A 25255-nucleotide genomic window follows, 5' to 3' on the forward strand; every position below is an offset into this window, starting at 1 on the left:
TGGACACACATACGCACACGCGAGGCCCGGCCAGACACACTCGGAATGGCCACCAGACACACACATGGCTCGCAGACGGGCACCCACTCCCACAGGCACAGGGCACACAGAGACACACGTGGCACGCAGACACAGACTCGCACACGCGGTCCACGGACAGTCCCACGGGCGGCCCACGGATATCACACACATATAACCAGGCCGCAGGCCCAGCCCATTTCCCACGTCCCCGCGTCTGGTCGGAGATGCCGGCCAGTCCGGCCACAACCCCGACGGACAAACCCACCTCGTCCACACGGACGCCCGGACTCACGGACTCGGTCGGACACAAGCATGAGGACCCAGGCGCCCCTTCCCTCCCCCCGGGGCCGCCCTCCCGCCGCAGGGAAGGGTCTCCGGGCCGAACCGGTCAGGGCTCCGCCGGTCTGGTTTTCCCGCGTGTCCTCCCCGTCCCCAGGAGAGAAGGGGGCGACGATGGGGGTCTCCCCGGCTGGACCGGGCCTCTGTCCGCCCCGACGGCCGCGGCCCGGGTGGCTTCCCCAGCCCTGCTGCGGCCGGGGGGCTGGGGTTACCCGGGGGTGGTCGGGCCCGGAGCCGTCTTTTAGACTGTGAGCCCACTGTTGGGTAGGGACTGTCTCTCTATGTTGCCAACTTGGACTTCCCAAGCGCTTAGTCCAGTGCTCTGCACACAGTAAGCGCTCAATAAATACGATTGATTGATTGAGGCCCTGAGGTAGCCCGAGGACGGAGGGCGGCCCTCCGGCCCGACGGGAGCCAGGGGGGGACCCTCGGGTGGGAGGCTGCGGGGCTCGCGGGGGGTCCGGGTTAGCGGGTCAGTGCGTGGGCCCCGGGGGGTGGGAGGGCGGACTGCGGGGGCGGGTCTGCTGGTGGGTTTGCGCGTGGGAAGGCCGAGGCGTGAGGATGAGTGTGAGCGCGTGTGAGGCCACGGCGGGTCAGGGCCCGGCGTCCCGGCAGCAGCCGCGGACTCCGAGGAGGAGGGGGACGGGGGGAAAGGGGGGAGCGGGGGGCGGAAGGGGAGGAGGCGCTTTGAACGGAGACACTTACGCCAGGAAAACAAACAAGCCAATCAATCAATCCATCGATCCGTGGACCCCCCGCCCCCCGGCCTGCGTGCGACTCCCCTGGGTTTGAGCGGCACTTCCGTCCGGCCCCCTCCTCCCGGCCCGTCCCGTCCCCTCGCCCCCTCGCCCCCCCTCCCCTCTCCCCCGGGTCCCCTCCCCCGGCCCTCCCCGAGCTGCCTGCCCCCCGCCCCTCCGGCCGCGGCGCGGTGCGGGGCGCAGTCGGGCGGCCGCGGCGGGGGCTCGGCCCCTATGGACGAGCCCAGCCCGCTGTCGCCCAAGGCCAACGCGTTCAGCATCGCCTCTCTGATCGCAGCGGCCGCCCAGCGCGCCGGCCGGGGAGCGCTCGCCGAGGGGCCGGCGGCCGGCGGCCTGGCCAAGCCCTGCGCGCTGGGCAGCGGCCTCCCGAGGATGCATTTCAGCGCCGTTACCAGGGACATGGAAGGTACGGCGGGCCGGGGGCGGTGCGGGGGACCCCACGCAGGTGCGGCCAGCAGCCCACAGGGGCCCAGGAGACGCGGGCGAGGGCCAGAGGGCGGATCAGAGGGGGCACAGAGTCGGGGGCGGGGGCCGGCGAAGGGCAGAAAGGCGCAAAAAGTGACTTTTTCTGCGGCTTCTGGGTGGGGCGGGAGTGGGGGGAAAAAGGACGGGGGGAGGGGGCAGAAAAGCGGAGCGGGTTGGGGCTGGAAATATCCAGATCACGGTCCAGGCCCAACTTGCGGCGGGGCCGTATAGACGCGGCCTCAGGGACGAAGAGAACTCTCGCCAACCCCGAGCCCGTTCGGCTCCCTCCCCGAGTGGGCCTTAATAATAATAATGGCATTTGTTAAGCGCTTACTAGGTACAAAACACTGTTCTAAGCGCTGCCCCAGGGGTCCAGCTCCGGTCGGATCTCCTCTGAACGTCCCGCCCAGGCCCGGGAGCCGGGGTCGAGCGACGAGGAGAGCCGAGCAGGCCGCAAGCGGTCCCTATTTGGGGAAGCGCCCCTGGTTTCCCTCGAAACCCACCGGGCCCAGCCGCCTGACCGCTTCCCTCCGGCCTGCGGACACCCGAATTGGCTGCGACCCGTGGCCGGGGCGTGAGGAGGGGAAGGGGAAAGTCTCTGGGCCGGGCGGATGAGCGCAGGGAACGGGAGCTGCGGAGAGAAAGGGCCGATAGATCGGTCAACTGACGGACTCCTAGACTGTGAACCCGTTGTTGGGTAGGGACCGTCTCTATACGTTGCCGACTTGTACTGCCCAAGCGCTTAGTACAGTGCTCTGCACACAGTGAGCGCTCGATAAACACGACTGAATGAATGAGAAGACAGGCAGAGGGCCGAAGGGGAGTCGGAAGGCAGAAGACGGGACGGGGAAATCAGAGAGATGGAGAGAGAAGTAGGAAACGCAAACAAAAAGGAAGGGAAAACAAACCGGAGAGGGGGGGGGAAACAACAGAAACGAAAGGGACAGACAGGAGGAAGGAAGGGGACAAGAAAAGGAGAGACGGGAGAGGGAAAAGACGGAGAGAGACGGAGAAATGGAAAAAGAAACGAGTGGGAGAGGGAAAAAAAGGGAAAAGTGAAATCGAGGCAAGGAACTAGGGTGGAGGGATTTTTTTCCTGGGGGTGGGGGGGTGATGGAGGGAAAGAATAGGCCACCGGGAGCGACAGAAGAAGGGGTCGTGAGGGAGACGGAGAGAAACGAAAGGGAGAAAGAAACGGGGAGAAGAACAAATGAAGATGGGAGAGAAAGAGAGCCAGGGAGAGAAGGGACGGATGGGGAAGCGGGCAAGAGAAGACAAACGAAACAAGGCGGAAACCAAACGAGGCGCAGAGCTCAGAGCGGCCCCGGTGGCGGGGCAAACCGGGCCGGGCTCAATTCAATTCAATCGTATTTACTGAGCGCTTACTGTGTGCAGAGCACTGTACTAAGCGCTGGGGAAGTCCAAGTTGGCAACATCTAGAGACGGTCCCTACCCAACAGTGGGCTCACAGTCTAGAAGACCAGGGCTCCTTCCTCTTGCCCTCCACTGAATGGACCGACCCCCCACCCCCCCGGGGGGTCCGGGCTGGCGGCGGCGGCGAGGGCCGGGCCCGGTGCGGGGGTCGGGGGAGCCGGTCCGGGCGCAGGGGACGGGGAGGGGGAGGAGAAAGGGCGGAGGGGGAGGAGGGGGCGGGAGGCGGGGCGCGGGGGGCGGGGGCGGCGAGAGGAGTCTGGGCGGGAGGCAGGGAGCGCTGCGGGCGGAGGAGCGGGAGCTGACGGACCGAGGGAGGGAGGGAGGGAGGGAGGGAAGGAAGGGAGGAAGGAAGGGAGCGCGGCCGGCCCCCGGCCCGGGCATGATCTCGGCCATCTCCAGCCCGTGGCTCACGCAGCTGTCCCGCTTCTGCGACGTTGCAGCTTTCACGGCCAGCAGCCTGAGCAGCCTGAGCGGCGCGGGGGGCTACCACCTCTCCCCCCCGGCGGCGGACCCCTACGCCCACCATGAAGCGCCGCCGCCGCCGCCGCCGCCTTCGCTGTACGACCCCTGCCCCGCCGGCCAGGCGGCGGCCGCCCCCGCCCCTCCGGCCGCCCCTCCTCCGGCCCCGCACGGATACCCCTTCCCGGGCCCCGCGCAGCCCGGGGCGGCCGAGCGCGAAGCCCCGGGCCCCCGCTGCGCCGGGGCGGCCGCCCCCAAGGCGCCGGTGAAGAAGAACCCCAAGGTGGGCGGCGTGGCGGTGCAGCTGGAGATGAGCTCGCTGTGGGACGAGTTCAACCAGCTGGGGACCGAGATGATCGTCACCAAAGCCGGCAGGTCAGGCGCTCCCCCCGGCCCCACCTCTCCAAGCGCGGCCCCTTCCCCTCGGAAACCAGCCCGCGTGCGCTCGGCTGGCGGGGGGGACCCCTGGATCCCTTCCGCGCCCCCCACTCGGTCCCTGTCCTCCGGACAGGGGGGGTCAGGAGGCCCGGGGACCCGCTCCCAACTCCGGGGACCAAGTTTCGCTTTCCCCCGCGGGCCGGGCCTAGCGCGAAAGGCGGGGCTCCCACCGGGAATTGCGGCCCCGAAATCCCCCAGCGGGGCCGGAGGGACGGAGGAGGAGCGCCCGGGACCGGGAAACGGCGCCCTTCCCTCCATTAAATCGCATTTATTGAGCGCTTACTGTGTGCAGAGCGCTGTACTAAGCCCCGAGGGCCCCCGGCTGCAAGGACGGACGGACGGACGGACCGGAGCGGCGGACAGGCACGGGGGAAACCGAGGCAGGGACGGACAAACAGAAACCAAGCGGCGGGAGAGACGGACGGTGGCGGAGGGGACGGGACGGACAGACGGACAGAGACGGGAGAGACAGGGGGGTCCGCGGAGGGTGGCCGCGCGATCGGGGGACAAAGGCGGAGGGGTCGGATTAGGGTGTAGTAGACGCGCGGGCAGGATTCCGGGTTGGGCGCCCTACAACTCGGAGAGCCAGGCCTGGTCCGGCCGCGCTGTCCGCATCCAAACCGACCCCTCTCCGGACGGGTCGGGACCCGGAGACGAGAGGAGCGAATCCGCCTCCCACTGCGCCAATCCCGGATTTTCAAGTCGGGGGCCGCGGCCCGGGCGAGAAGGGGCGGTCGAGGCGTTACGGTGGTTTGTTTTCCATTGAAAAAGCGAGCACAGGGTACACACTCACACACACAGGACTCCCTCACTCGTACACTCGCATGCATACACACCCTTCTGTAAACACATTCTCACACACTCACAATCCGCCGAACAAACACCAGGGTCCCACATTCGTGCATACGCGGGCTCCCATAAATTCACACACCTATTCATGCTCACACACCCGTTCAGGAGAAACAAACACGGTGCGCGCGCCCGCACACACACACAGACACACACAAACACACACACTCTCTCCCGTCCACCGCCGGTCCCTGAGGCCCCGGGACTGACCCTGCCCGCCGCCTTTCAGAAAACAAACAAACCGAATTCTTCCGCAAGATTTTATTTTCCCGGGATGGTGGGCCAGAGGTTGGGGCGGCCCGGCTCGGGTGTCCGGGCCTTCCCCAGCCGAAGCGCAGCCCAGGGCAGAAATTCAAGGCCTAAAACAAACCGCGATGGCCGAGAAGCAGGGTGTCATTGTACATAGCTATTCTATTTATTTTATTTTGTTAGTATGTTTGGTTTTGTTCTCTGTCTCCCCCTTTTAGACTGTGAGCCCACCGTTGGGTAGGGACTGTCTCTATATGTTGCCAATTTGTACTTCCCAAGCGCTTCGTACAGTGCTCTGCACATAGTAAGCGCTCAATAAATACGACTGATGATGATGATGATGATCTGGGCGAAACGGACCCCGAGTCCGAGGGTCCCGCGAAGCCCTGACTCTTCGGGACCGGGGGCTGGGCCTCCCGTACGCCCCCCACCAACCCTCCGCGCGTTTTCAAACGCCGCCGAGAACTGTACAGGGCACTCGGAGTGGAAAATCGAGGCAATTTTCCGGAAGATTCAGGATCGGGAAAAATGGACCATATTTTAAAACCGGGTAATGGAGGGCGAAGCGGGGACGAGGAGGAAAGCGCGCTCCGGCCTAGTCCCCTCGGCGGACGGGGCTTCGGTTTGGACGGATTTTTCCCAGGATATCCTATAAATCTATTCCGCTCCTACTCCCGGTTTCCCCGGGGAGAACCGAGCCGCGGAGCTGTAGGCCCAGAGGGGCGAGCAGGGTGCGAACCGCCCTCCAGAAAGCCGCCGTTGGGCGGCCGGTCGGTGGGCGCGGGAATTCCGCGTGGTCGGAAACCCGGGTCCGCCGGCCGAGAGCCGCGGGCCGCCTCCACCGGGCCGCCCCCGGGCTCCGTGGAGCCCGGGGAGCCCCGACCTCCAATCCGTCCCCTGGGAGGGTGGGGGGTCTCCATGAGGGGCGCGAAGTTGGAGGCGGTGGGGAGAAAGAGAGAGAGACAGAGCGAAGGAGAAACAGAAGCAGAGACACAAAGAGACAGGGGAGACCGGCGACGGAGAGATCGAGAGACGGGGACCAGGAATCCGAGAGACCCACGGAGGAGAGGCGGGGAGACGGAGACACAGCTGGAGACAAGGAATCCGAAAGACCCACGGAGGAAAGACAGGGACGGAGAGGCGGAGAGACAGAGCTGGAGACAGAATCCGAGAGACCAACGGAGGACAGGCAGAGGCTGAGCGCCCCAGAGACAGAGACGGAGCTACAGACAGAGATAAATAATCCGAGAGACTCACGGAGGAAAGACAGAGACTGAGGGACAGAGACAGAGACAAAGAATCTGAGAGACCCACGGAAGAAATAATAATAATGTTATTTATTAAGCGCCTACTACGTGCAAAGCACTGTTGTAAAAGCTGGGGAGATACAAGGTGATCAGATTGTCCCACGGGGGGCTCAATCTTAATCCCCATTTTCCAGATGAGGGAACCGAGGCACAGAGAAGTTAAGTGATTTGCCCAGAGTCACACAGCTGACAATTGGCGGAGCCGGGATTTAAACCCATGACCTCTGACTCCAAAGCCCGGGCTCTTTCCACTGAGCCACGCTGCTAAAAGACAGAGACGGAGCGGCGGGGAGACAGAGGCAGAGACAGAATGCGAGAGGCCAACGGAGGAAAGACAGAGATCGAGGGGCGAAGAGACAGAAACAAAGAATCTGAGAGGCCAACGGAGGAAAGACAGAGACCGAGCGCGGAGAGCCACAGTCAGAGCCGGGGCGACCCCCGCGCTGGGCTTTTTTCCCGGGGGTCCAGCCTGGGCCCCTCTCCTTATTCATGCATTCATTCTATCGTATTTATTGAGCGCTTACTGTGTGCAGAGCACCATACTAAACGCTTGGAAAGTACAATTCGGCAACAGATAGAGACGGTCCCTACCCAACAACGGGCTCACAGTCCATTCCGACCCTCCTCCTGCCCGCCCGGTGGATCCCTCTTTCCCGGCCGAGCCAGCCCCGGCCCCAGCGTCTCTCCCTCCCGGGCCCGCCGGACCCCCACCCTCGAGAAATACTGTTTGCCGTTCATTCATTCAACCGTATTTATTGAGCGCTTACTGTGTGCAGAGCACTGTACTAAGCGCTTGGGAAGTCCAAGTTGGCAACATAAACGTGTTGGCAACAAGTTGGCCGTTATCAAAGACCTCGGCCGGGTCCGAACCCCGTCCCTCCGACCCCTTTCCCGAGGCCCCGTCCCCCCCGTCCCCAGCTCTCGGCTCACCGCTCCCCTCCAACCAGATCAATCAATCAGTCAATCAATCGTATTTATTGAGCGCTTACTGTGTGCAGAGCACTGTACTAAGCGCTTGGGAAGTACAAGCTGGCAACATATAGAGACAGTCCCTACCCAACAGTGGGCTCACAGTCTAGAAGGGGGAGACAGAGAACAAAACCAAACATACTAACTAAATAAAATTAATAGAATAGATTGACCATCACCCTCTCTCCAGCTGACCACCCCGTCCCCCAGCTGACCGTCCCCCCCAGCTGACCATCCTCCTCTCCCCAGCTGTCCCTCCCCCAGCTGACCGTCCCCCTCTCCCTAACTGACCATCCCTAGCTGATCGTCGCCTCCTCCTAGCCGGCCGCCACCTCCCCTCAGCTGACCGTCCCCCCCTCCACAGCTGACCACCCCCTTCAATCAATCAATCAATCGTATTTACTGAGCGCTTACTGTGTGCAGAGCACTGTACTAAGCGCTTGGGAAGTACAAGTTGGCAACATCTAGAGACAATCACCCAACAGTGGGCCCACAGTCTAAAAGGGGGAGACAGAGAACAAAACCATACTAACAAAATAAAATATATAGAATAGATATGTACAAGTAAAATATAAATAGAGTAATAAATATGTACAAACATATATACTTCCCTTCCCCAGCTGACCGTCGCCTTCTCCCTGGCTGACCGCTGCCTCCCCCCAGCTGACCGTCCCCCTCTCCCCAACCGACCATCCCCTTCCCCAGCTGACCGTTCCCTCCTCCAGCTGACCATTCCCTCCCCCAACTGACCGTCCCCTTCTCCGCAGCCGACCACCCCCTCCCCCCGGCTGACCGTCCCCCTTCCCCGCAGGCGGATGTTCCCCACTTTCCAGGTGAAGCTGTTCGGGATGGATCCCGTGGCCGATTACATGCTGCTCATGGACTTCGTGCCGGTGGATGACAAGCGCTACCGGCGAGTCCCGGGCGGGAACGGGTGGATAGCAGGGCCCCCTCAACTGCCCGGTTACCCGGTTGTGCCCCCCGAACGCGAGGGCACGGCGCGAGAGTCGGGCTGCATGGGACAGGGAGCGGAGGGAGGGACGAAAGGAAGGGAGGGAATACTGGGAAAACCGTGGAGGGAGCACCCGGAAATATTCCCGGCCCGTCCGGGTGGACTGGGGACGCACCAAGGCAAGGATAAACAGACACAGAGTTAGACACACGCGGAACACTCACGGAGACACACAGACTCACCCAGAAACAGACCCAAGCACACAGTAAGCGCCCAATAAATACCATTGAAAGATAAGATCGGACATAAACACAGACTCGCACGTTTTAAACCCTCGAATTCGCACCCGTTTGGACCAATCTGGATTCACGACTACTCACAATTTCTCCTTCCCGTCTCCGCAACACACACACGCCCTGAAACACAAAGCCCACGTCTCGATTTGCTCGCAGTTTCTGTCACGACGGTCTCACAATCCCTGTTCACACCAATCTACCCACACTCATTCACCCCCAAAATCATTCCAACCCATGTGGGTACACACACGATCACGCACTCCGGAGGGAGGAGACCAGGGAATGTCAATCAATCAATCGTATTTATTGAGCGCTTACTGTGTGCAGAGCACTGTACTGAGCGCTTGGGAAGTACAAGTTGGCAACATATAGAGACGGTCCCTACCCAACAGTGGGCTCACAGTCTAGAAGGGGGAGACAGAGAACAAAACAAAACATATTAACAAAATAAAATAAGTAGAATAGATATGTACAAGTAAAATAAATAAATAAATAGAGCAATAAATACGTACAAACATAATGTCCCCCGTCCCCCTTCAACTCTTTACCCCTCCCCGGGCCTCGTTCTCCTATTTTCTCATGATAGTGTCAGTGTGCACATGTGCCTGTGTTCGTCGTGTTTCCATTTGTCTCTGTGTATTCTGTGTGTGTCGTTGATTACTCTTTGTGTGCCAGCGTATTCTGCTCGTTTTCTGAGCGTGTCTGGGTGCATATTTCTGTGCGTATGTCACTTTTCGGGGAGGGAGCTGAATGAATTCTGTGCGAACGAGGGTGCGTATTCTATGCGTGGGAATTGGTATTCTGTGGGTGCCTTTTTGTGTTCTCTGAGAGCCTGTGCGTGTGTGTACATATTCTGTGACTGTGTTTGTGAGTTCTGAGGAGTCCCCGTGCGTGTATTCTGTACGTGGGCCTGGGTGCATATTCTATGCGTGGGAATTGGTATTCTGTGGGTGCCTTTTTGTGTTCTTTGAGAGCGTGTGCGTGTGTGTGTGTGCCAACTTGTACTTCCCAAGCGCTAAGTACGGTGCTCTGCACACAGTAAGCGCTCAATAAAAACGATTGAATGAACGAATGAACGAGCTTACAGTCTAGAGGGGGAGGGAGCCATTAATATAAAGTATGCATCCAATCTGTTGTTTTTATCTCAGTGCTGAGCATAGGGCCTCATTTAGACTGTGAGCCCGCTGTTGGGTAGGGACCGTCTCTTTGTGTTGCCAACTTGTACTTCCCAAGCGCTTAGTACAGTGGTCTGCACACAGTAAGCGCTCAATAAATGCAATTGAATGAATGAATGTGTGTACTTACTCTGTGCCTGTGTTTGTGAGTTAAGAGGAGTCCCCGTGCGTGTATTCTGTACGTGGGCCTGGGTGTGTGTCCGCGCCCCCAGAGCGGATGGGACGTGGGGAGGGGGTCTCTCCGGGCCCTGACTTTGCCCCCCTCTCCCCATCCCCAGATACGCCTTCCACAGCTCTTCGTGGCTGGTGGCGGGAAAGGCGGACCCCGCCACCCCCGGCCGCGTCCACTACCACCCGGACTCGCCGGCCAAGGGCGCGCAGTGGATGAAGCAGATCGTGTCCTTCGACAAGCTCAAGCTGACCAACAACTTGCTGGACGACAACGGCCACGTGAGTGACCCCCTCCTCCTCCCCCTCGGCCGGCCCGCCGCCTCAGACGGACGGACAGGAGGGCAGGCGGAGAGATAGACGGACAGACTGGCAGCCCCACGAGTGGCAGCCACCAGGAGAGCAGAGGACGCGGGGAAGGGCACGAGAGCCAAGAGAAGACGCTTAGTACAGTACTTAGAAATAAAAATAATAATAATAATGGCATTTCTGGCATTATGTCGTCAACTTGTACTTCCCAAGCGCTTAGTACAGTGCTCTGCACACAGTAAGCGCTCAATAAATACGATTGATTGCTTTCTTAAGCGCTTACTATGTGCAAAGCACTGTTCTAAGCACTGGGGAGGTTACAAAGTGATCAGGTTGTCCCACGGGGGGCTCGCAGTCTTAATCCCCATTTTACAGATGAGGTAACTGAGGAATAGAGAAGTGAAGTGACTTGCCCAAAGTCACACAGTTGACAGAGCCGGGATTAGAACCCAGATTAGATCAGGTTGTCCCATGGGGCGGGGTGGGGGAGGGGGGGCTCACAGTCTTCATCCCCATTTTACAGATGAGGGAACTGAGGCACGGAGAAGTTAAAAGTCACACAGCTGACAGTTTGGCGGAGCCGGGATTTGAACCCATGACCTCTGACTCCAAAGCCCGTGCTCTTTCCACTGAGCCACGCTGCTTCTCACTAAGCAAGCGCTTAGGACAGTGCTCTGCATACAGTAAGCGCTCAATAAATACGGCCCAGAATCCGTGCAGGCGAAGCGGGTTTTTAGCGTAATTATCCGGGAAGGGTGGTCCAGGATGGTGGAGTGAAGAGGGGCTGGGACGTCTGTAAGAAGGAAAGAAGGGTGCTCGCCTCCCTGCCCCCTCTCAACCTCGAGGGCACTGAGTTCGGGGGCACGGATTCTTGGGGTCCCAGACCCCCGGGGTCATGGACCTCAGGGGCACAGATCCTCGGGGTCATGGACTCAGTGGGGCACAGATCCTGCCCTGGAGTGACACGGGCCCTTGGGACCTTAACTGTGTCTTTGTCGGCACCATCATCATCATCACTTTAGTCAATAATAATAATAATAATAATGGTATTTATTAAGCTCTTACTATGTGCCAAACACTGTTCTAAGTGCTGGGGTAGATACAAGGTAATCAGGTTGTCCCACAAGGGGCTCACAGTCTTAATCCCCATTTTTTTTACAGACGAGGAAACTGAGGCACAGAGAATTTAAGTGACTTGCCCAAGGTCACACAGGAGACAGTATGGGCCCCCACTTTATGGTGTTTGATAAACGCTTTCTATCTGCCAGACAATGTGGTAAGCACTAGGATAGATAAAAGTTAATCAAGTTGGACACTGTGCCTGTCCCACGTGGGGCTCACAGTCTTAATCCCCATTTTTTTTTTTTTTTACAGATGAGGTAACTGAGGCACAGAGAAGTTAAGTAACTTGTCCCTGGTCACATATTCATTCATTCAATCATTCATTCACTCAATCGTATTTATTGAGCGCTTACTGTGTGCAGAGCACTGTACTAGGCGCTTGGGAAGTACAAGTTGGCATCATATTTGCAAGTTTGTAAGCGCTCAATTGAGCACTTACTGTGTGCAAAGCACTGTACTGAGCGCTTAGCACTGAGCAGACAGGTGTCAGAGTAGGATTAGAACCCAGTTCTTTCTGACTCCCAGGCCCATAGCAGACAAGCGGCAGAGGCAGGATCAGAACCCATGCTTTCTGTCATGTGCATTCATGCAATGCACATTGAATTGAATGTGCATTCAGAGAAGCAGCGTGGCTCAGTAGAAAGAGCCCGGGCTTTGGAGTCAGAGGTCATGGGTTCAAATCCCGGCTCTGCCACTTGTCAGCTGTGTGACTTTGGGCAAGTCACTTCACTTCTCTGGGCCTCAGTTTCCTCATCTGGAAAATGGGGATTAAGTCTGCGAGCCCCACGTGGGACAACTTGATTACCTTGTATCTACCCCAGCGCTTAGAACAGTGCTTTGCACATAGTAAGCGTTTAATAAATGCCATCATTATTATTATTATTCAATCGTGTTTATTGAGCGCTTACTGTGTGCAGAGCACTGTACTAAGCGCTTGGGAAGTACAAATCGGCAACAGAGACGGTCCCTACCCAACCACGGGCTCACAGTCTAGAAGAGGGAGTGCAGAGTGCTCTATGGGAGCCTACTGTGTGCGTGGCTCTGTATTGGGAGCCCGCTGTGCGCAGAGCGCTGTACTGGGAACTTGAGAAAATACAATAAAACTAGAGACAAGGTCCCAGCCCTGGGGAACTTAGAGGTACATCTGTCCCTCTGCCTGACGGATGGAAGGACGGATATAACAGACCAACTGTAATAATGATAATAATAGTATTTGTTAAGCACTTACTATGTGCAAATCACTGTTCTAAGCACTGGGGAGGTTACAAGGTGATCAGGCTGTCCCACGTGGGGCTCACAGTTTTAATCCCCATTTTACAGATGAGGGAACTGAAGCACTGAGAAGTTAAGTGACTTGCCCAAAGTCACACAGCTGCCAGTTGGAGGAGGCGGGATTTGAACCCATGACCTCTGGCTCCAAAGCCCAGGCTCTTTCCACTGAACCACGCTGCTTCTCCCAGCGTGTAGGAATAGGAGAAGCCTGGACAGAGAGCAGGGAGTCTCAGAGGGAGTGGGGGTGGGCAACCAGGATGGTGGGCCAAGGCCGAGCCTTCCCGCTGACCCTAAGAAGGCCAAAGGCCCCTCGCGCATTTTAGGGTGGAAAGTCCTCGGGCCAGTTCTGAACCCAGAGGTTCCAAGGACCTAAGGGGATGGGGCTGTGGGATATAATAATAATAATAATAATGGCATTTCTTAAGCACTTACTCTGTGCAAAGCACTGTTTAAGCACTGGGGAGGTTACAGGATGATCGGGGGGTTCACAGTCTTCATCCCCATATTCCAGATGAGGTAACTGAGGCCCAGAGAAGTGAAGTGACTTGCCCAAAGTCACACAGCTGACAATTGGCAGAGCTGGGATATGAACCCATGACCTCTGAGTCCAAAGCCCATGCGCTTTTTTTTAATAGCATTTATTAAGCGCTTACTATGTGCAAAGCACTGTTCTCAGCGTTGGGGAGGTTACAAGGTGATCAGGTTGTCCCACGGGGGGCTCAAAGTCTTCATCCCCATTTTCCAGATGAGGTAACTGAGGCCCAGAGAAGTGAAGTGACTTGCCCAAAGTCACACAGCTGACAAGTGGTGGAGTCGGAATTTGAACCCATGACCTCTGACTCCAAAGCCCGGGCTCTTTCCACTGAGCCACGCTGCTTCTCTATATGTGAACCTAAGGAAAGAAGCAGCATGGTGCAGTGGCTACAGCTCGGGCTTGGGAGCCAGAAGGTCCTGGGTTCTAATCCCAGTTCCACGACGTGCCTGCTGTGTGACCTTGGACAAGTCACTTCACCTCTCTGGGCCTCAGTTCCCTCATCTGTAAAATGAGGATCGAGACGGTAAGCCCCAATCATTCATCCTTTCATTCATTCATTCAATCGTATTTATTGAGCGCTTACTGTGCGCAGAGGACTGCACTAAGCGCTTGGGAATTACAACTTGGTGACATATAGAGACGGTCCCTACCCAACAAAGGGCTCACAGTCTAGAAGACTGTCTCATGTGGGACAGGGACTGTGTCCAACCCGATTTGCTTGTGCCCACCCCAGCACTTAGTACAGTGCCTGGCACATAGTGAGCGCTTAAATACTATGGTAGTGGTGATTATTATTAGGCAAATTCACGCACATGGCTTCATCACCACCATAGTATTTGTTAAGCACTCACTTTAATTGGGCTGGGAGCGTAGATGAGGCTCCCAAATGCCCAGCGCTTAGAACAGTGCTTTGCACATAGTAAGCGCTTAATCAAATGCCATTAAAAAAAATTCCGGTTCTTTTCCCCCATAACCCCTATCGTGCCTCCCTCTCCACGCTGCAGAAGCAGCGTGGCTCAGCAGAAAGAGCCCGGGCTTTGGACTCATTCATTCATTCATTCAATCGTATTTATTGAGCGCTTACTGTGTGCAGAACACTGTACTAAGCGCTTGGGAAGTCCAAGTTGGCAACATATAGAGACGGTCCCTACCCAACAGCGGGCTCACAGTCTAGAAGGAGGAGATAGACAACAAAACAAAACATATTAACTAAATAAAATAAATAGAATATGTACAAATACAATAGAGTAATAAATACGTACAAACATATATACACATATACAGGTGATGTGGGGGCGTGTATCTGCCTAAAATGTTTTGTGACTGTGTCCAACCCGATTATCTTGTATCTACCCCAATGCATAGAACAGTGCTTGACACATAATAATAATACTAGCATTTATCAAGCGCTTACTATGTGCAAAGCACTGCTCTAAGCACAGGGGAGGACGAGTCAGAGGTCATGGGTTCAAATCCCGGCTCCCCCACTTCTCAGCTGTGTGACTTTGGGCAAGTCACTTCTCTTCTTTGGGTCTCAGTTACCTCAACTGGAAAATGGGGATGAAGACTGTGAGGCCCCCTCGTGGGACAACCTGATCAATCAATCAATCGTATTTATTGAGCACTTACTGTGTGCAGAGCACTGTACTAAGCGCTTGGGAAGTACAAGCTGGCAACATATAGAAACAGTCCCTACCCAACAGTGGGCTCACAGTCTAGAAGTGGGAGACAAGAGAACAAAACCAAACATACTAACAAAATAAAACAAATAGAATAGATAGGTACAAGTAAAATAAATAAATGAATAAATAGAGTAATAAATATGTACAAACATATACAGGTGCTGTGGGGAAGGGAAGGAGGTAAGAAGGGAATCAATCAATCAATCAATCATATTTATTGAGCGCTTACTGTGTGCAGAGCACTGTACCAAGCGCTTGGGAAGTACAAATTGGCAACATATAGAGCCAGTCCCTACCCAACAGTGGGCTCACAGTCTAAAAGGGGGAGACAGAGAACAAAACCAAACACACTAACAAAATAAAATAAATAGAATAGATATGTACAAGTAAAATAAATAAATAGAGTAATAAATATGTACAAACATATATACATATATACAAGTGCTGTGGGGAAGGGAAGGAGGAAGGATCACCTTGTTAACCTCCCCAGCTCTTAGAACAGTGCTTTGCATATAGTAAGCGCTTAGTAAATGCTATTATTATTATTATTATTATTATTATTCCCAGGGCCTAAGCAGCAATCCTTCCACCCGCCCATCGCTGGGCCCCCTGGCTTTGTCCTTCCCCCGGCCCGTGTCCCCCGGTTCTGACCGCCCCCCCCCCGTTTTGTCACAGATCATTTTGAACTCCATGCACAGATACCAACCCCGCTTCCACGTGGTCTACGTGGACCCGCGCAAGGACAGCGAGAAATACGCGGAGGAAAACTTCAAAACCTTCGTCTTCGAGGAGACGCGCTTCACCGCCGTCACGGCCTACCAAAACCACCGGGTGAGGGGCGGGGGACCGGGCCCAGGACGGAGGAGACCCGGCTGGGGATGGGGGGGGGGGGGGGAGGAACCAAGGCCGGGACCCTCCGCCCTGGAGAAAAAGCCAAAAACCCCAGCCGAAACCTTTTGGCTTTAATTTCCCCCAAACGGTCAATCAATCAACCAATCGTATCTATTGAGTGCTTACTGTGTGCAGAGCACTGTACTGAACGCTTGGGAAGTACAAGCTGGCAACATACAGAGACGGTCCCTACCCAACAGTGGGCTCACAGTCTAGAAGAGTGGGTCTCCCCCTTCCCCGCCCACGGAAAGGAAGACATAAAGAAAATCTCGGCTCAGTCCCGGGCGAAGCTTTCCCCTCAAAGTCGAGACCTCCCCGCCCACCGCCTCATTCACTCAATCATAATAATAATAATGATGGCATTTATTAAGCGCTTACTATGTGCAAAACACTGTTCTAAGCGCTGGGGAGTTTACAAGGTGATCAGGTTGTCCCACGTGGGGCTCACAGTCTTAATCCCCATTTGACAGATGCATCATCATCATCATCATCATCATCATCATCAGTCGTATTTATTGAGCGCTTACTGTGTGCAGAGCACTGGACTAAGCGCTTGGGAAGTACAGGTTGGCAACATATAGAGACAGTCCCTACCCAGCAGTGGGCTCACAGTCTAAAAGGGGGAGACAGAGAACAAAATCAAACATACTAACAAAATAAAATAAATAGAATAGATATGTACAAGTAAAATAAAGAGTAATAAATATGTACAAACATATATGTATATATAAACAGATACAGTAACTGAGGCACAGAGAAGTTAAGTGACTTGCCCAAAATCACACAGCTGACAGTTGGTGGAGACGGGATTTGAACCCATGACCTATGACTCCAAAGCCATGGCTCTTTCCACTGAGCCACGCTGTTTCTCGTATCGTATAAATACGATCAATCGTATTTATCGAGCGCTTACTGTGTGCAGAGCACTGGACAACTAATTCATTCATTCATTCGATCGTATTTGTTGAGCGCTTACTGTGTGCAGAGCACTGGACTAAGCGCTTGGAAAGTACAAGTTGGCAACATCTAGAGACGGTCCCTACCCAACAACGGGCTCACAGTCTAGAAGGGGGAGACGGACAACAAAACAAAACATATTAACAAAATAAAATAAATAGAACAAATATGTACAAGTAAAATAGAGTAATATTCCTTCCTCCTTCCTCTCCCCCTCCTCCTCCTCTCCATCCCCCCCGCCTTACCTCCTTCCCTTCCCCACAACACCTGTATATATGTATATATGTTTGTACGGATTTATTACTCTATTTATTTTACTTGCACATATTTATTCTACTTATTTTATTTTGTTAATATGTTTTGTTTTGTTGTCTGTCTCCCCCTTCTAGACTGTGAGCCCACTGTTGGGTAGGGACCGTCTCTATACGTTGCCAACTTGGACTTCCCAAGCGCTTAGTCCAGTGCTCTGCACACAGTAAGCGCTCAATAAATACGATTGAATGAATGAATAATAAATATGTACAAACATGATATACTAATAATAATGATGGCATTTGTTAAGCGCTTGCTACGTGCCAAGCACTGTTCTAAGCGCTTCTCTTCTGTTTGGCCAAGCCTGATCCCAGGCTGGGACCCCCGCCCTCTCCCTCGGGATGAGGTTTTCCCCTCCCCCAAAGCCCCCACCTCGCCCAGCCCCCCGTTTTCGGCCCGTAGGGACCCCAATCTGCGGCCCAAGGTCTCTGGCCTTTCAGCGCATCGGACCGCAGCCCCATTCATTCAATCGTATTTATTGAGCGCTTACTGTGTGCAGAGCACTGTACTAAGCGCTTGGGAAGTCCAAGTTGGCAACATATAGAGACGGTCCCTACCCAACAGTGGGCTCACAGTCTAGAATAATAACAATGTCGGTATTTGTTAAGTGCTTACTATGTGCAAAGCACTGTTTTAAGCGCTGGGTTGTCCCACGTGGGGCTCACAGTCTTCATCCCCATTTTACAGATGAGGGAACTGAGGCCCAGAGAAGTTAAGTGACTTGCCCAAAGTGACAAGACTGGGCCCCATCCCAGCCCAGCCCCCAATTTGGGGCTGCCAGGGCGACCTCAAAGTTTGCTTCTCCTGCCCGCCCACCCCCCTCCAGCCCCCGGCCCGGTTTTCTTCTTCTTCTTCTTCAATCGTATTTATTGAGCGCTTACTATGTGCAGAGCACTGTACTAAGCGCTTGGGAAGTACAAATTGGCAACATATAGAGACAGTCCCTACCCAACAGTGGGCTCACAGTCTAAAAGGGGGTGACAGAGAACAAAACTAAACATACTAACAAAATAAAATAAATAGGATAGATATGTACAAGTAAAATAAATAGAGTAATAAATATGTACAACCATATATACATATATACAGGTGCTGTGGGGAAGGGAAGGAGGTAAGATGGGGGGGATGGAGAGGGGGACGAGGGGGAGAGGAGGGAAGGGGCTCAGTCTGGGAAGGCCTCCTGGAGGAGGTGAGCTCTCAGCAGGGCCTTGAAGGTTTTCCTCTCCCAGTCTGGCTCTTCCCTGGATCCCACCCTGCTCCTGCGCCTTTCCCCTCCCGGGGACCCTCCTCCCGCCCCCCACCTCGGGGGAGCCGCGGGATCCGAGTTGGGGGGGGGGGTAGAGAGGGGTCCCCCTGGAACAGTGCTTTGCCCACTGTTGGGTAGGGACTGTCTCTATATGTTGCCAACTTGTACTTCCCAAGCGCTTAGTACAGTGCCCTGCACACAGTAAGCGCTCAATAAATACGATTGATTGATTGATTAATAAATGCCATTATTATAATCTTCTAGACTATGAGCCCGCTGTTGGGTAGGGACCGTCTCTCTTATGTTGCCAACTTGGACTTCCCAAGCGCTTAGTCCAGTGCTCTGCACACAGTAAGCGCTCAATAAATACGATTGAATGAATGAATGAGTGAATGAATGAATGACTCAGGACCCCCCCCCCCCCCTTTTCCCCCCACCCCCAGATTACTCAGCTCAAGATCGCCAGCAATCCGTTCGCCAAAGGTTTCCGGGACTGTGACCCCGAGGACTGGTGAGGGGGGGGGGTCCCCGGGAGGGGGGAGGGGGAGGGGGGAGAAGGGGGCTCCCCCGGACTGGCCCCCCACCCCCTCCCCCCTCCCTCGCTGCAGGCCCCGAAACCATCGACCCGGAGCCCTGCCCCTCATGAGCGCCTTTGCCCGCTCCCGGCCCCCGGGGGCGTCTCCTATGCAGCACAGCATCCCCGACAAGGGTGAGTAGGGAGCGGGGTCGACGCGTTTTGGGGTGGGGGTTTCGGGGCGAGCCCCCTTTGGCGGGATTCCGGGGGCGGAGGGGGGACCCAGGCGCTCGGAATTCGCCCCAACCCCGTGGGGGTCTCTGGGACGATCTAGGACAGTGCTGTGCACATAGTAAGCGCTCAATAAATACCCCGTGGGGTCTCTGGGGCGATCAGGGGACGAGGAGCCAAGCGCTTAGGACAGTGCTGTGCACACAGTAAGCGCTCAATAAATATCCCGTGGGGTCTCTGGGACGATCAGGGGCCGAGGAGCCAAGCGCTTAGGACAGTGTTGTGCACACAGTAAGCGCTCAATAAATACCCCATGGTGTCTCTGGGGCGATCAGGGGACGAGAAGCCAAGCGCTTAGGACAGTGCTGTGCACACAGTAAGCGCTCAATAAATACCCCGTGGGGTCTCTGGGACGATCAGGGGCCGAGGAGCCAAGCGCTTAGGACAGTGCTGTGCACACAGTAAGCGCTCAATAAATACCCCATGGTGTCTCTGGGGCGATCAGGGGCCGAGGAGCCAAGCGCTTAGGACAGTGCTGGGCACACAGTAAGCGCTCAATAAATACCCCGTGGGGTCTCTGGGGCGATCAGGGGCCGAGGAGCCAAGCGCTTAGGACAGCGCTGGGCACACAGTAAGCGCTCAATAAATACCTCGTGGGGTCTCTAGGACGATCAGGGGCCGAGGAGCCAAGCGCTTAGGACAGTGCTGTGCACATATTAAGTGCTCAACAGATCCACCACAAGTCTGCTGTGTGACCTTGGGCAAGTCACTTCACTTCTCTGAGTCTCAGTTACCTCATCTGTAAAAATGGGGATTAAGACTGTGAGCCCCACGTGGGACAACTTGATCACACTGTATCCCCCCAGCGCTTAGAACAGCGCTTTGCACTTAGTAAGCGCTTAACAAATGCCATCATTATTATTATTATTAATAATAATAAATACCCCGTGGGGTCTCTGGGACGATCAGGGGCCGAGGAGCCAAGCGCTTAGGACAGTGCTGTGCACATAGTAAGCGCTCAATAAATACCTCGTGGGGTCTCTGGGACGATCAGGGGCCGAGGAGCCAAGCGCTTAGGACAGTGCTGTGCACACAGTAAGCGCTCAATAAATACTAGTGATTGACTGATTACTTGGGAGGTCGGGAATTAGGACCGGCCTGTAAGAGGCCTCGGGCCGGGGTCGCTGGGGAGAGGGGAACGGGGCGCGTGGGTCGGAACGACGGGGAAAGTCGGGGGAGTGTGTGTGTGTATGTGTGTGTTTTGTGTATGTGTGTGTTTTGTGTATGTGTGTGCAGGGCCGTAGTTGGTAATCCGTGCTCTCCTCTGGGGGTGTGGGTTTCTGTGTGTGTGTGCGTGTGTGAGTTTGTGTGTGTGCGTGTGGGGGTTTGTGTGTGAGTGCTTGTGTGGGTTTGTGTGTGAGTGCGTGTGTGGGTTTGCGTTTGTACGCTGCTGGGAATCCACGCGTGGGTGTTGCTGGCTCTAGACACCTGCATGCATGCACGTGTTGTGAAAAATCCCTGCGCGCTTTCTGGTGCGTTCGTGGAGGCGTGTGTTTGTGACCGTGTGCGTGCACGCGACTGTTGGAAATCCGTGAGCTCGCGTGTGTGCGTGCGTGTGTTTGTAGTTGGGGGTGTGCACGACTGGTGGAGATCGGTGGGCTCGGGCGTGTGTTTGTAGTTGTGGGTGTGCACGGTTGAAAGAAATCGGTGGGCTCGGGCGTGTGTTTGTAGTTGTGGGTGTGCACGATTGGTGAAAATCGGTGGACTTGTGCGTGTGCGTGTGTCTGTAGTTGTGGGTGTGCACGATTGGTGGAAATCGGCGGACTCGTGCGTTTGCGTGTTTGTGAAGATCTGGAGGGTCTGCAGGAGGATTGTGAGCCCGTTGTGGGGTAGGGACCGTCTCTACATGTTGCCCGTTTGTACTTCCCAAGCGCTTAGTACAGTGCTCTGCACACAGTAAACCCTCTTTCATTCATTCATTCACTCCATTCATTCAAATCGTACTTATTGAGCGCTTACTGTGTGCAGAGCACTGGACTAAGCGCTTGGGAAGTACAAATCGGTAACATTCATTCATTCATTCAATCGTATTTATTGAGGGCTTACTGTGTGCAGAGCACTGTACTAAGCGCTTGGGAAGTACAAGTTGGCAACGTATAGAGACGGTCCCTACCCAACAATGGGCTGCTCATAGAAGCAGCGTGGCTCAGTGGAAAGAGCACAGGGCTTGGGAGTCGGAGGTCATGGGTTCTAATCCCTGCTCCGCCAATTGTCAGCTGTGTGATTTTGGGCAAATCACTTAACTTCTCTGTGCCTCATCTGTAAAATGGGGATTAAGACTATGAGCCCCACGTGCGACAACCTGATTACCCCGTATCCACCCCCCCCAGCGCTTAGAACAGTGCTTGACACATACTGTGAGCTCGTTGTTGGGTAGGGGCTGTCTTTATATTTTGCCAATTTGTACCTCCCAAGCGCTCAGTACAGTGCTCTGCACACAGTAAGCGCTCAATAAATACGATTGAATGAATAATAATAATTTTAATGGTATTTATGTGAGCGCTTACTAGGTGCAAAGCACTGTTCTAAGCGCTGGGGAGGTTACAAGGTGATCAGGTTGTCCCACGGGGGGCTCACAGTCTTAATCCCCATTTTACAGATGAGGGAACTGAGGTCCAGAGAAGTGAAGTGACTTGCTCAGAGTCACACAGCTGACAATGGCAGAGCCGGGATTAGAACCCATGACCTCTGACTCCCAAGCCCGGGCTCTTTCCACTGAGCCACGATGCTTCTCCCAGTATGGTGCTCTGTACACAACAGACCTTCAATAAGTGATGATTTTTTTAAAAGTGATTTGTTAAGCTTTTTCTGTGTGCCACACTGCTTCTCTGTATCCAGCGCTTAGAACAGTGCTTGGTGCATAGTGAGCGCTTAACAAATGCCATCATTAATTAATTGATGATCATGAGCAGCGTGGCTCAGTGGAAAGAGCACGGGCTTAGGAGCCAGAGGTCATGAGTTCTAGTTCTGCCACTTGTCAGCTGGGTGACTTGGGGCAAGTCACTTAACTTCTCTGGGCCTCAGTGACCTCATCTGTAAAATGGGGATTAAAACTGTGAGCCCCGCGTGGGACAACCTGATCACCTCGTATTCATTCATTCAATCGTATTTATTGAGCGCTTATTGTGTGCAGAGCACTGTACTAAGCGCTTGGGAAGTACAGGTTGGCAACATATAGAGACGGTCCCTACCCAACAGTGGGATCACAGTCTAGAAGGGGGAGACAGACAACAAAACAAAACATATTAACAAAATAAAATAAATAGAATACATATGTACAAGTAAAATAAATAGAATAATAAATATGTACAAACATATACAGGTGCTGCGGGGAGGGGAAGGAGGTAAGGCGGGGGGGATGGGGAAGGGGAGGAGGGGGAGAGGAATAATAAAAATAATGGCATTTACTAAGCACTTACTCTGTGCAAATCAATCAATCAATCGTATTTATTGAGCACTTACTGTGTGCAGAGCACTGTACTAAGCGCTTGGGAAGTACAAGTTGGCTACATATAGAGACGGTCCCTACCCAACAGTGGGCTCACAGTCTAGAAGCACTGTTCTAAGCGCTGGGGAGGATACAAGGTGATCAGGTTGTCCCAGCGGGGGCTCACAGTCAATCCTCATTTTCCAGATGAGGGAACTGAGGCCTACAGAAGTGAAATGACTTGGCCAAAGTCACCCAGCTGACAATTGGTGGAGCCGGGAGGAAGGAGGGGGCTCAGTCTGGGAAGGCCTCCTGGAGGAGGTGAGCTCTTAGTAATCAATCAATCGTATTTATTGAGCGCTTACTGCGTGCAGAGCACTGTACTAAGCGCTTGGGAGGTACTAGTAGGGCTTTGCAGGCTCGTACCCCCCCCTACGGCGCTTAGAATTGTGCTTCGCACATAGTGAGCGTTTAACAAATGTCCTCATTAATGTCCACGAAACACGACTGAGTGGATGACTGTCAATCAATCAATCGTATTTACTGAGTGCTTACTGTGTGCAGAGCACTGTACTAAGCGCTTGGGAAGTACTAGCAGGGCTTTGCAGGCTCGTATCCCCCCCCACCGCCCCCCGGCGCTTAGAAGAGTGCTTCGCACATAGTGAGCGCTTAACAAATGTCCTCATTAATGACCACCAAACACGACTGAGTGGATGACTCAATCAATCGTATTTATTGAGCGCTTACTGTGTGCAGAGCACTGTACTAAGCGCTTGGGAAGTACTAGTAGGGCTTTGCAGGCTCGTATCCCCCCCCCCCACCCCGTGCTTAGAAGAGTGCTTCGCATATAGTGAGCGTTTAACAAATGTCCTCATTAATGACCACGGAACACGACTGAGTGGATGACTCAGTCAATCAATCGTATCTATTGAGCGCTTACTGCGTGCAGAGCACTGTACTATGCGCTTGGGAAGTACTAGTAGGGCTTTACAGGCCCGTATCCTCCCGCCCGGTACTTAGAAGAGTGCTCCGCACATAGTGAGCGCTTAACAAACGTCCTCATTCATGACCACGGAACACGACTGAGTGGATGACTCAGTCAATCAATCAATCGTATTTATTGAGCGCTTACTGTGGGAAGAGCACTGTATTAAGCGCTTGGGAAGTACTAGTAGGGCTTTGCAGGTTCGTACCCCCCCCCGCCCCACGGCGCTTAGAAGAGTGCTCCGCACATAGTGAGCGCTTAACAAATGTCCTCATTAATGACCAAACACGACTGAGTGGATGACTCAATCAATCGTATTTACTGAGCGCTTACTGTGTGCAGAGCACTGTACTAAGCGCTTGGGAAGTCCAAGTTGGCAACATATAGAGCCAGTCCCTACCCAACAGTGGGCTCACACGGATGTCCGGGGGGAGAGGAGAGTCCTGAGCCTGTCCCTCCCCGTCCCCCGCAGAGGCGACCGACGGCCGGCGCGAGTTTGAAGGGCCCCCCCTGCACGGAGACGCCCACCCGCCGCCGCCCCCCGCCCACCCACCGGCCCCCGTCCCCCCGCCCCCGCCGCCGCCCCCCGGGCCGCAGCAGCTCCTGGCCCGGGGGCTGAGCCCGGGGGCCCTGCCGGTCCCGGGCGGGCTGGGCCCCCTGGCCGGGCGGCCCAGCCCCCCCGCACCCCGACTTGCGGCTGGAGCCCCCCGCGGGCCCGGAGCCCCTGCATCACCCCTACAAATACCCGGGGGTCGCCGTCGCGGCCGCCGCCGCCGCCGCCGCCGCCTACGACCACTACCTCGGGGTGAAGAGCCGGCCGACGCCTTACCCGCTGCCGGGCCTGCGGGGGCACGGGTACCCGCACCCCAGCCCCGCCGCCAACATGTACTCGCCCGCGGGGGGCCCGCCCGGCTACGACTACGGGCCTCGATAGCGGGCCGGGACCCCCGTCGGGGCGGCCCGCCCACCCCTCACCCCTCCGGGACCGGCCTTCGAGGGAGCCACCGCGGCCTACCGACAGGCCCAACGGCCCCCGAATCCCCCTCAGATGACCCGCCGCCCCGACGGCAGACCCTCCCTCTCAACTCCCCTCTCCCACCCCGAACGAGGCCCCCCCAACTCTTTACACTTCCCGGCTCCATCCCCCGGCTGACCCTCATCATCAATCGTATTTATTGAGCGCTTGCTGTGTGCAGAGCACTGGACTAAGCGCTTGGGAAGTACAATTTGGCAACATATAGACAGTCTGACCCTCCTTCCTTCTCCTCCCCCAGCCCCCCTGAACCTCCAGCTCGCCCCCAAACCATCACCCCCCTCTCACCTGTGGCTCACTCTCCAGGCCGGGCCTCCCACCCACCCACCAAGGGCCCCTCGGGGGGCGGTGGAGGGGGCCTAGACCCTCCCCACCGGGCCTCCGACCTCACCTCGGCCTCCTCTTTGGACGCCAGCCAGCCACTACGACGGCTTTAGGCCCAGTCCCATCCCGGACCGCCCCCTCCAGCTTTTCTTCGCGTTGGTTTGTTTGGACGTTTGCAGTGGATTGTGGATTGGACTGCTCCTGACCCCTCCCCTCCGCCCCCTGACCCGGGCCGGCCGCGTCCCTCCTCGCCCATTAGTGCCAAACCCTTCGGTCAAATGTTTAATGAAGTTATATTTATTTTTTTTTTCTGCCAGAGATTATGCAAAAGCCTCCCCTCTCCCGTCTCCCCCCCCCCCCCGTCGCCCGGCCCGCCCCCCTGGTAGTTTCTGTGTAGGGAAGAAGGGAAGACCTCGAAGAGTCCTGTCTGCAGATGTTGTAGATATTTGTAGATATTTGTAGATAAACGTGTAGAT

General features: G+C 55.5%; 1 protein-coding gene across 1 annotated transcript; it reads left to right on the plus strand.

The window, feature by feature from the left end:
- The first annotated feature begins 1490 nt into the window (after positions 1 to 1490).
- On the plus strand, positions 1491 to 24356 carry TBX1 (T-box transcription factor 1). The gene is given in 9 exon segments (XM_038763677.1): positions 1491 to 1524; positions 3458 to 3851; positions 8100 to 8201; positions 9990 to 10161; positions 15475 to 15630; positions 18649 to 18716; positions 18814 to 18914; positions 23895 to 24087; positions 24089 to 24356. Coding segments are annotated over 9 exon segments (1488 nt in total).
- The last annotated feature ends 899 nt before the right edge of the window (positions 24357 to 25255 follow it).

This window comes from Tachyglossus aculeatus, chromosome 21 (assembly GCF_015852505.1).
Source record: "Tachyglossus aculeatus isolate mTacAcu1 chromosome 21, mTacAcu1.pri, whole genome shotgun sequence".
Taxonomy (NCBI): domain Eukaryota; kingdom Metazoa; phylum Chordata; class Mammalia; order Monotremata; family Tachyglossidae; genus Tachyglossus; species Tachyglossus aculeatus.